At 34.2% G+C, this 12,963-nt stretch overlaps 1 protein-coding gene across 3 annotated transcripts in view; it reads left to right on the forward strand.

Moving 5' to 3' along the window:
* Positions 1-12,963, forward strand: part of LOC144436471 (microtubule-associated serine/threonine-protein kinase 2-like) — a 152,206-nt gene that overhangs the window by 119,596 nt on the left and 19,647 nt on the right. For all 3 annotated transcript variants that reach the window (XM_078125270.1, XM_078125271.1, XM_078125272.1), the window contains 2 exons: positions 3,174-3,235; positions 10,063-10,214. In XM_078125270.1, coding sequence (XP_077981396.1) covers positions 3,174-3,235; positions 10,063-10,214 — 214 coding nt within the window. The remainder of the gene's footprint in view (positions 1-3,173; positions 3,236-10,062; positions 10,215-12,963) is intronic.

Raw genomic sequence — 12,963 nt, forward strand, 5'->3', positions numbered from 1 at the left:
AAAATTGATTATTTCCATTTTGTCCACCAAGTGTATTTACCAGGTGGCTTCGGCAGTCAATTTGCTTTAAAATTATTCAAATCTTTCAAAACTTACTACATGATAGTTATTCTTTGTTTATTCTTCTACATAACATTATTTCCAAAATCCTCCAAAATGGTAGTGTTTCCAGCAACGATATATGGGATAAATAGAAGTTACTTTGTTGAATTGAATTGAAGTGAATTGCTTCGAATTCTTACCTCAACATTGTATAACAGAATTATTACAATTTACAGAATAAGGGAAAAGCCGTGTCAGATTTATTTATTTCATTCCTTTAGTACACTTGAAAGTTGTATAAATTATTGCTATCAATTTACCTAATTTATATATGGTTTTCAGTGCTTAAATAACACCTTCATAACTTTACTTCAATTTTTGAATCAAGCCCAGGGTATCCCCAAAATGGCTGAACACAGGTCAAGTGCAGTAGACACTCCTTTGTAACATTTAAAAAATTGAGAAAGATGCACTTCATTATCCCAAATCATTATAATGTGAGTTGATCTCAGTACTTGTCTGTAAGGTACGCCGTGACGGTGGTGCCATCACACATCGGTAAACTCCCGTTAGGGTGGAATGACACAACATACCTTACAGTCTAATTGCAGAACTAAAGAAATAGATAAATCTAACTTGATTATTTCCTTGATTATTGTACCACATGCAAGCCATTGTATGCATGTGTGAATAGAAAACGTGGAGTTTTATAACGATGGCTCAGATCACGTGAGATAGTGTTCATCAAACCACAAGTCAATGTGTTAGGCAAACTGCGAGTCAAATCGAGTTCAACTCCACATGTGTCATTGACCTCAAATTACTTGAGGTATACATGTACACACTGGAAAATCCTACTGCAAAAAAAGTAATGTCACGACCACCATAATAATGACCTTATAGTTTCTCATACGTCGACAATGTCATTCAAGCCCTGCACCACCCTGCTGCTTTACTGCATAACATCATTACAAGGAGATTTCATTTAAATAAGATATGCAGTGAAGTAGAAAATTGCATGCACCAATCATTCACAGCCTGAATATGGAGTTTTATACTGATCATGTACATGTATGCAGTTGTGTGGTCGGTAAAAACCTTCAAAACTGCTACCACAACACTGAAAGTTTTGATGTAATCGTCGTTAGTGGTGAACAGAACAAACAATGTAGTTTTTCCATTTTCTTCAAATTATCTGTAATTCTAAACAATCGGAAACAAGTCTTTTAATGACTTTTGTGGGTTATCCAAGTAATTCAACAATTTGTACCAGTTTTTATTTGTATATCAATCTGTGCTGTCGATCTTGTTGTCTTACTGAAATAAACTAAACTAAACTAAACTACATTAATTTAAAATATCATGTGATATAATAGTTGAGAGTAAAAGTAGCAATATATTGCATTTGCATAGAGTGTACTTATAAGAAGGTAATAATATTCCTGTTTTTCATGCCATGAAACTATGAAAAGAAGCTACCAGTGTTATGTAACAGGCTTTTTATTATAACTGCTTAAATTATTGTAATAATTATCCATTGTATCTTTGGGCTGATGGCCTTTGAATACGGTATTATTACTCCTAAATTTATAACAAAATTAAATGTTATTTTAAAGCCTTCTTCTTTTTTCGCTTAAATTTCTTTCCCGAGATCGCAACATGTATGGGGTACCGGGTGTGCGTGTAATCCTTTGGAAGACATACGAATAAGAGGGGAAATAAAAACAGTACCAGCAAAAGAAACATATACTTAGTGCTTCAGAGTTTGAATTATTCATAACAAAAAAATTAATAAACTACAAAAATACCACCTCGGGGGAGTTGGATTACATGTAATTAATTCATTTGATATTTTTCTAACGTACAAAATAAAAACATGTAGTATAAAATTGCAATATTAAAAAAAACAAAAAAAACAGCAAGATAATTGAATAGTCGAGGGTCATGCAGCAATTATTTGGATTTGCACTTTCATATATCATGTTTTGTCATGTGGAATTTTATGAAGTTTATGGAATTAAAGTGAGTTTTTGAACCTCAAAGTATAACATGAAACTGCAAGCATTTTAAAAAATGACAACTACAATGTACTAAGTACTATAATGTCTACTGTTACATTAATGGTTTTACATCGCTGTCTTGTAGTGTACCAATCCTTTGTAATAGCTTTTATGTGTATTGTCTATTGTTTGTAGTATTGTAATTTCCTCATGTGGGATCAAGGAATTATTATTAGTAGTAATATTATTATTATTAAAATAGAAATGAAACAAAATAAAATAAATACAAGATATGAGAATACTAGTATTAATGGTAACAGCTAGTATAACAATTAGCAGGCATGGACTTGAAAATGAAATTTCATGACAAGTTCAATGTCAAAATGTCATCACAATACTGTTAAACTAATCATTTAACAAAACATAGAATGAGTGACCTATATGTACAATGTGTACTGTATTGCTGTAAAGATAGAGCCCCTCCAAGAAACCAGCTTGCTACTCCTACGCTGTAATAGAATCTCCAAGTGAAGTGGATTAGCCAAGGAATTGAGTCCAGACATGCATTTACTCAGGGAATAGCATCTGGGAATGGCCGGATTCCCTACTCTGTATTTTGATAGACACAGAGGGAAAACAAACACCAATTTGTGGGAAAACATTGGCTGGTTGTAGTAATTGGTTTGTAATACTCCAGAGGCCAATTTGGTTTGCTAAGTAACAGGGGGTCCTGACCTAGAGCACAGTAAGATGTAAACCACAGTATATATCAGTATCTATTTGAGCCGATACTTCCATTTGCAGACATCTGTCATGTATCTTACCAGGTAAAAAGACATTTTTTATGGTCATTTCTATGTTCTCATAATGGTTTCTGTAAATCACTTCAGTAGCGTGGCATGTAACATTGTGATCTGCAGAATGTTGGTGTTACTGTAGTGTTAAGCTTGACCAGATTGTCTTGATCATATTACTACTAGAGATCAGAGATTATCTTGGATTATTCGTTGACTACAGCCATGCCAAAACACCTCCTGTACATGTACAGGTCAGCATCTGTGCTGCAAAGTTCCTTTGATATATTGATATATTGATTATAATGTTCATATTTTCTTACAATTTTTTTTGCAGTGCCAGAGGACGGAAAGGTACTTCACCGACATTACCCAGATCACATTCACCGAATTCACACGGTAGGTATTATTTATACCCATTGTTTCAGTATATCACATACATGTACACACAATGTAGTTTGTATTGATGGACGGTAAAGTTCAGTTTAGAATACCATGTTGCTTCTTCTTAGTTTGTGGCTTACAGATGAGTTAAGAACCTACATGTAGTTACCAGTTTCAGAATGCTTTTGAAGAGAAAACACAAATTTGAACTTCTATGTTTCATAATGAATGCCTTTTAATAGTCGTCGTGTTTTCAGTATAGAGTGACTGTATCGAACACTTATCACTCTATTAGTATTACTCAGATATACTCGAATGTTATTTGTTATATTTACACACCTGAATGTGACTCTTACAAGTTACATATCATGTTTTGATTCTCAAAAAGTAAGAGATGTCTTGGACTGGCTGCAGGATAGAAATGTAAATTATTACTCACAGAGTCAGTGAAAAAAATATTGGGAGTGAATCCCAATTTTTTGCTGATGTTTTGTGTAACTATGTACCCAGATTCCATATTGTAAACACTCCTTGGTAAAAAAAAATATTGAGTCAAGAATTAACTGATTTATACATAGGGTTGTTTTTGAAATGGAAAACAACCGGCATGTTTGTTTTCTTGTTCAAAGTACGGCCATCATTTATGAAAATTTGTATGAAATTTCACAAAAATGCAATTAAGCACTTGTTTGTCACCTGTAGCATACATGTATATACAATCTTGAACAATAGCATGCAAATAGTGTGGTACTACTACTAGCAAGTCCAATGGGAATAGGGCAATACAAACACACATTTCACTAAAATCAAATGGACCATGATTTAAACTCTCTGCAGATTTCAGAGGGAAAAAAAAAGCAAACTTATTTACATTATCCATTATCTATGACAGTACCTGGCAGAAAATTCTGTGAAAATGGCAACTTGTCATTTTGAAAATGATAGCAAAAATATTAGGAAAAATTCCACCTCCCTATAATGCTGTTTTTAAGGAAATTTTGAGAATGAATGCTAGTCATAAATTTACATGTACATGTATCTATTAGAGTTTTGGACAAAAACTATTTGTAAATTTACATATCTGTCACTGTTTAGTACAAAAAATTTATCATAAATTTACATATCTGTCACTGTTTTGTACAAAAATCATTTGTGAATTTACGTATCTGTCCCTGTGTTATACAAAAATTAATCATAAATTTACATATCTGTTTTTGTTGAAAACTATTCGTAAATTTATAGACCTGTGCCAATTTTGAGCATGAAATTATTAAGTGCAAATTGCAACTTTTTATTTTGAAAATGATATGAAAATATGTGGAAAAATTCTACCTGTGTATAATTATAAGTCTAAGATTTTGGGACAAATAATTCATAAATTTACATATAGATAATACATATTATATTTTTATCTGTTTTATGCATGAAATTCTCTGCAAAGTGCAACTTTATTTTTAAAACTGGGAGTATAACTGCTAGGAAAAATTCTGTTGTGGAGAATGTTGTTTGTCCATATATTAATTGGTTTGATGATGAAATTCTATATAAATTTACATGGCCATGTCTAGTCTGTTGAATTCATGATATTGCCTCCTAAGGGTGTACACCTTCGTTATCATGGACATAGAACAGTATGTTATCGTTGATGATTTCTAGGGCAAGGTCATTCATTAGAGGTTGGTGCATTAGGTAAAATATGCATCAGTGTTACGATCTAAACATCATGTACAACAACTCATTCATTTCTCATGATGGGGTGTGTAAAGAAACTGCTGGTTTTATGACGCTTCAGGGAGTCGTAGAATCACAGCCATGAACATTTTGGTCGTTTCAGTATGTTTACTTACATAAACGGCATAGTGTAGAAGCCCACATTGGACATTAGTAAACTGTAATGAGAATTGAAACTGCTGACCTTGTCGTCAGATCGTAGCTATGCATGCCTCCAGGTAGTTCACAATTCTGGTATTACATTATTCTGGACTTATTCGAGCATTAGTTATAGTTAGGCTTTACAGCCAGTGATGAGCAAGCATTTACAAGTGGAACTAAGTTACAAACAGGGAAACTAAACAAACGAATTGGATTGATAACACTTGGCAAGGCATGTTGGAACTACAGTGACTTGTATTACATTTCATTATTTGATAAGAACAGTTTTATGGCCTCATTACATTATAATTCACATTCACAAAGAAATTTCAAGTTCCCATTGCATTTCATGCACACACAAAGAGGCCACAAAACTGTTCTTATCAAACCATGGTGTATAATACAAGTCTCTACTTCCAAAAGTCTGTTTATCTATTTTCCCTGATTGTAGTAGGTTCTGTTTGTAAATGCTTGCCTGTCACTGGTTGTATAGACTTCCATACCAAAATTGTATGTTTCTAGCCATTTCATCAAAATGAAATTAAAATAAGATTTATGATGTGCTTTTTCTCAGCAGTTGAAGCTGTAGGCAAAAATAATATTTCAAAACTAGAAAATAAATGATTCGAAGCAGAAAAATGGATTCCTTGTGATGAAGTTACTTTTTGAAATATACCGCACTGTCCCTCAAGCCATATGCCAAGACATGAGACAAATGAAATCACACAGGTTTTCCTCAGTAACTTGGACTCCTGTTCTTTAATTTGAGTGTATGCCTTGGAAATAAAATAATTAAATTTACATTACTTTGTTCTCAAAACTGAAAACCATTCCTACATTAAAATCAAGAAAATCTGGGGTTCCTGGGCAAATTTGTTAAAATAGACTCTGAGGTCGAAGTAATATTACAATGAAGCCATTTTCGATTCAAATATAGCTGACAAATTCTGTGTAAATTCTTTTTTGAAAAATGAAACATTTTGTGAATTTCCTTAAATGGTGAACCCCAAATTTATCATATTATTTCAAAAGAACGAAGAACAAGTTTCAATGTGGGCAAAGTTTGGAGGGGATTTCACGATTTCCAATTTTCAGGCTAAGTGGTCCCCGAGGCTCAATCGACCTTTTAAAAACAAAAACAAAAATAACAACAAACTACTTTGTTTGAACTCTTTCTCTCCTGCTAAAGTCAGTTCATGGTCAGTTAACATCATAGCCATAGCTGTCATGTCATCAACGATAGTTTCTTTTTATGACATCGTCCAAGATGCACAGTCAAGAGGTTGATTTGTTCCATGTATCACAGCAGAAAAATAGGCTGTGGTATGTGAGAATGCTAGCTGTGTGCATTGTAGCAGTAACAGTTCAAGAATTCTGATTAGATTACTCTTTCGTATATACATGTAAAGTATCAAAACTGCAAGCTATAAGAAACATCCCCCATCTCAGATTCACCTCAGATTCACATCATGTGACTGGATGTTTCAAAGTTGAAAAATGCAGTAGCTTTCTTTCTTGTTATTGTCTTGGTCAGTGCAGTTGATCAGTAATGTGAAAAAAATGGAAATTTAAATTTAAAAACCTAGTCTCAAAGTAAAAACAAAAAAGGGACTTGAATTTTTAACCTGTTTCACGCCTCAGCTTACCATTTGAAAGAAACAGAATTCAAATAACAAAATTCGTCATTGGAAATAATGTAATTATATTTTTTATCAATTTTTTTCCATAACTAATATTACTACATGTCAAATACAACATTTTTAAGTCATAAATTTGATAATAATATTATCAAAATGAAAATTGGAATCCTTTATCGGAAACTAAAACTCATTAGGGAAGGCAATTTATGTGTGAATTTACCTTGGTTTAAAGATGTCACATTTATCTGTCCTTGGAAAGTGGTGTTATCAGCAGCATTGATGGAAGATAACATAATCGGATAACCGACTTTTGATAGCTTAAAATCTTCAAGGGAATCCACCGTCTTAAGCCTCTTAAGGCTTTCTTGGCCAACAAGAGCAGGTGTGTTTATCCTGATCGGATCAGACCAACCCTGGCTTTTTTCTCTGAAAGATAGTACTACGTGACTTTTTATTTTTTGAACGAAAGAAGGCATTTTTTCTAACTTTAAAAAAAAAAATGTATAGCATTATCAATATATGTAAATGAGTCCAGTAGTGTAGTTGGATACAGACAACAATACAGAAAAAGGTGTTTTAGTACATGTCATATAAATGAATAAACTTTAACATCTTTTTGGATGCAAAACGTATGCTTTTTTTAGGTTATTTCTTTTATCAGTTTTTAAGTTAAATTTAAAAAAACAACTTTTTAAAATTAATTTTAGATACTTGTCATTTTAAAAGCATACTCTTAAAAAGCTATCCTATTTAAAATGTCCAGGTACTTCCAGTAGAACTGAATATTTCTGCTAGCGTACTCCTATGCTCTAAGAACAATATCTATAGTGATTTACATGTGCTGGCCAAGTTACCCTTAGCTACTATTTGTATTCCCTGTAGGTACATGTATGTGTATGTGTAGATACCTCCAGGCAATGAAATCTGGGCAACATTGAGAATTCTTGTTTTTGTCGATTATAAATCCTTACAGAAATTAAAGTAGTTAGGCCTTTATATACAGGGATTTATTTTTCCATTGAGAATAAATCAATATATTTTTGATGTTTTAGTTGTTTTGTATACTGTAAACAAATCTTTTTTTTCTCATGGCCACCATATTGAAATTATTTCTCTCCTAAAACTAGGTGTGGTCACATTACCTGGGGAGCTTATTAAGCCACAAAAGGCTTGGTGGGAATTTACTCGTGCTTCGTGAAATCTGCTGTGAATGTTCAATTTCAAGTCAGTTATTACACAGACTCGGGAGTGATTCCAGACTGAGTGTAAAGTCCTTGGCTTTATCATTTGTACATAGGTCATAATTGTAAAGAGAGATATTGTTGTCACTCTCTCTAATCAGAACTCCGAGAGTTGTGATACATAACGTCAATTCAGTATGGCTTCATAATTATATAAAATGGGTTCAGTGAGTTGTAATATACAAAGTCTGTTCTGTATGGCCTTGTAATGATAGAAATAGAGTTCAGTGAGTTGTGATACGCAAAGTAAATTCTGTATGGCCTCACAATGATAGAAATTGAGTTCAGTCAGTTGTAATACACAAAGTCAGTTCTGTATGGCCTCATAATGATAGAAATTGAGTTCAATCAGTTGTGATACACAAAGTAGTTCTGTATGGTCTTATAATCATAGACATTGAGTGCAGTGAGTTGTGATACACAAAGTAAATTCTATATTGCTTCATAATGATAGAACCGGAGTTAGTGTGAATGTGGAAGTAATAGGTGTACAATGGCCCTGATGATCCTGTCACCTGATTGGCTATCAATCACAATAATCCAAAGCCTCTGGTTGGCTGTCTTAATTGCCTGTTAGAGTTGACAAGATTAAGAATGAAGTGTAAGTAATTGCATCACATGTACATCTTGTTAAATCCGCAACTTAGATGAAGGACACATCCTAAAAAGCATCACAGTTGCTCCAACTCAAATGAGTGACTTCATACTCAGGTCAAGTGGGTACCGTCTCAGTTTGAGTGTTCAGAAAGTTATGTCTTAACAATGGTTTGATTGTACACTGGTTCTGAATTTATGTACATGTGTGTGGTGCTAATACAGAAGAACATTTGTGGTATTATGCGCAGCAGTGTGCCCGCTAAAACTTATTTGCGTGCTACTTGCGCAAGGTCTCCATTTGCTCTCACAGTCAAATGTCATGTTTTGCACAACCTTATATCCCAGCATCAAGAATGAAACAGAAAATTATACAAATAAAGTATAATGTTGTCACAGAGTTTTATTTTTCTCTATTCAGCATCCAAGAGCAGGTACAAAATGTTAGGTTCATATTGCAAATAAACATATTTGCTTCCGGCCTTTGGCCATAAGGGGTATGCACCCCTTCCGGAGCATCCCCCGCGGCCATGCAAGCGGTGGCCATGTCACCCTTTCCATTTTTATCCTTCTCCTTAAGTTGCTTAGTCTCAAAAAACTTAGAGGAAACACTGATGCGCAGACAACCATGATTTATCAATAAAAAATCATAAGTTCAGCCGTAACTACCATTTTTTGAATGCACCCAAATATTGACATAATGGATCATCACAGAGAAAATGCAATGTTTTAGGGAGACTGTATACTGAATTCAAAGAAAAGCAACAACATAACTCCGATGCAAAATGAGTTACTAAGTATTTAACATTTAGGTAAAAATAGTGACCCGAATTTGCAAACTCCAAGAAGTAAACTTGTTTTTATGCTCAGAATGTACACTATTTCCAAAGTTCTGAATGTGTACATGTATGTCAAATGATAAATTTGAGATGTTAATCTTTTTAAAAAATTACATCAAAATGATATAGCTGTGACAGATATTTACTTTCTATGTACAATGTACATGTACCTGGTACCAAAGGTGTCCGACAAACGGAGGGTAAACAGATATAGAACTTGGAAATATATTCAATTTGTTTTTTGCTAAGGTTGGGGAACCCCGGTAACAGAAAGGGAGAGAGGGGTAAAAAATGGCAGTGTTTCCCCCATAGAGTTTGTGGTAATTTTGTATGGAAACCCTGGTAAAATGACATGGGAACCGTGGTAGATTTTACCTGCTCACCACCCGTGGCAAAAACACTGTATAAACTAGACTGTGAGTCTGAGTACATGTGAAAATCAGGACTGTGACAAATGGATTGGATGTCTTTGAAGATGTACAAGCCTATTTCTACCGAACATTTAGAGTTATTGATTCATGAATCTGATGGATTTGATCATTTTCTCCTTGGGCCAAATTCAAAATGATATATCTTTCAGATTACTTGTTGCCACCTGCTATGCGTATCCTTAAGCACATTTTCACAATAGCCTTGTTATTTTCCTTGCTCTACAGGAAGTCCATTGGAAAGTCCACGCAATGCTTCACCAAGTGGTCCAGCTCATTTTGCCTTTGCCTCAGTGAGAAAGGCTGATGGTCGCAGGTGGTCGTTCGCCTCACTGCCGTCCTCCGGCTACGGAACAACAACTCCAAGCTCTACTGTCTCGGTAAGTTTCATAATTGATGAATCGGATGAGTATGCTGTGATTTCCCCTTGATGTAGGGATGGATGGTTGTTCACTGCTTCCGTCCGGTATACATTGTAAGTTCCAAAAGCATCACTACATGTAACCAGAACTATACATTTTCTTCATGATTTTTTCTTATTATTATAAACTTATTCCTGTTGGTAATATTCACTACCCATGAAATTGTATAGCAGAAATCACACCCTATCAATTCCCCCCCCCCCCCCCCCCCCCCACACACACACACACACACACAACGAAAAATGTATATTTTTTGTTGAGTATTACTACTAGAACAGAGCAGATGGTTTCATTACATGTACTTCATATCACTGCAATGCCACTTGACGTAATACCATCAATGACTAGCTAGTCAACAGGTAATTTAAGCAATTGTAATTAGAAAGATTAGACCACTTCTCAGTGGGTTGATGTGTTTTTCAACTCACGTACATGTACTGCACATGCTGTAACTGGGGTATTATTTTTGATCAGACAATTGGCAATTTAGTCAGTGAAAATTGTTAAAATACCACTAATTAGACATTTTGAATCAATTAGAGGTCTATTTTATCTATAAGTAGTATAGTAGTAAGGTGATATCATGATTCATTGGTATATACCAAGTCCTTGTTTGTACCACAATAAATTACAAAAGATTAGTAAAATGTGTAAAATCTTTGTTATTATACGTACAATAACAAACTTTTTATACATTTTTTTTAAGCTTTTTGCAATTATGTATTTAGTTACACACACAGACTTTGTTAATGTTGTTTCGCATTTATTTTACAACTTCCTATGCAGTGTGCCCTCTAAGCTAATTTGACATGCTACTGATGCACACAATTTCTAGTGACACACCAAAATTTGGTTTTCTCCTATCTCTTACTATGTGGTGACTCACAAGAAATCCCAGTTTTTATCATTTTGACTCACAACAACAAAATTTGGCTGTCATTAGAGGGCACACTGGTAGGAAGCTATGATAAAGTTGTTTTATAAATTAAAAAATCCAAAATAAATACCCAGTCCTTGTCCATATGGCTATTTTAAGACTGTGACATTCCCCCTTCCCCTCCCAAGGATGCTTATTTCTTTCAACTTATTCATTAGAACTTTTAATAGGTGTTGAAGCACTCAATCCTTACAGTGCATGCTCACTAAATGTGAACAGCTGAAAATAAGCAACACCGGTTTTGATTGGTTAATTAAAACAAAACAGGTGACCACCAACCAATCAGTGATGAGCTAAAGTAAAGAGTTATGACATGGACATTAATGAAGTCAGATGTAACATTTGGATAAATGTTTGGACCACCTGATGTTCATTGAAAGTGATGGTGATTGGTTTACTGTCCACCAATCAATTATTGACCTGTGAATGACATGTGGTGACTAGATAGCAATTACAATATCGTTAACAGAGTTGTGTCCTCTGTGTTGATTTCCCAGGAGAATTTCTAAATCTCTGCAATCATCTGTTTTTTATAAAACTCTAAATGAAATACAGCATATTTTGAAATTGGGAGAATTCTGTGATTGCCATATACCCAGCTTATGCCATTAACACCCCAGCTCTTGTTAGATTGCAATCTGAATGACTATTAGGTGTTTCAATTTGACATTGACCTTCCCACCCACCTTTCAACCATGAATGAGAAGTTTGCATATCATTATGCAAATTAGGTAAAGTTCAGGTCAAAATAGAGATGAGGTCAATTTGGTCATGAAATGTGATTATCCGGATAAGACGTACTGATAGCTATCTGCAAGGTACTTGGAATTTATTTATGCCGGTATAGAGTTTCACCCTGTTGAGCAGAAAGCTTTCCATTGCCAATGTATCTTTTAAGGTTCTCTACATTGAGGTGTTGTCAGATCAATTTTAGATAAGTGTCGACCTGATATATTTCCATTTTCTTTTTGGTGTATGATTCATGAGTTTGATGGACTCTCTGAATAATATAGATACACATTTGGAATGAAACTAGGGAGTTGTGGTTACATGATATATTGAGGTAGCTCCCTAGCATGATATGATTTCAATCAGTCCATATTTGACCTGTAATACTAGCAAGTATAGAACATTGGCCATTTGTTGTCAATACAAAAATCACCTTTTATGTTGGGGTGTCTATAACTTAAGTCTACACATATCCAACTTGACACTGCAATTTTGTCTATAAATAATACAATCATAAACCATCAAATCTAACACAAATATTTCAAGGAAACTGAATTCCTTTTCATTGATGGGTCCCCAGTTCTAGATTCTGTATGTATAGTGTTAATAAAAACATACAGATCAGGATGGATGGATGTGTGTATTTACATCTATGTATGTGTGTATGTATGTATGTATGTATGTATGTATGTATGTATGTATGTATGTATGTGTGTGTGTGTGTGTGTGTGTCTGTCTGTCTGTCTGTCTGTCTGTATGTATGTACGTACGTGTCTGTGTCTGTGTCTGTGTCTGTGTCTGTGTGTGACAGAACTGGAGACCAATCCACCAATGAAGAGGAGCTCAGTCTCCATGAAATATTTGGGTTAGAAATGTATCATATGGTTTGTGATGATGTTTGCTATCCATATCCAAAACAACTCCCTAAATTAAATAGAAATATCCAAATATTCTTATATATGACAGTTCACTGTTCTACATTCTTCTTGCCCAAGATTTGGCAAGAATGTCACATCAAACTGATTATGTGTAATTTTAGTA

Source organism: Glandiceps talaboti, chromosome 6 (assembly GCF_964340395.1).
Source record: "Glandiceps talaboti chromosome 6, keGlaTala1.1, whole genome shotgun sequence".
NCBI lineage: Eukaryota > Metazoa > Hemichordata > Enteropneusta > Spengelidae > Glandiceps > Glandiceps talaboti.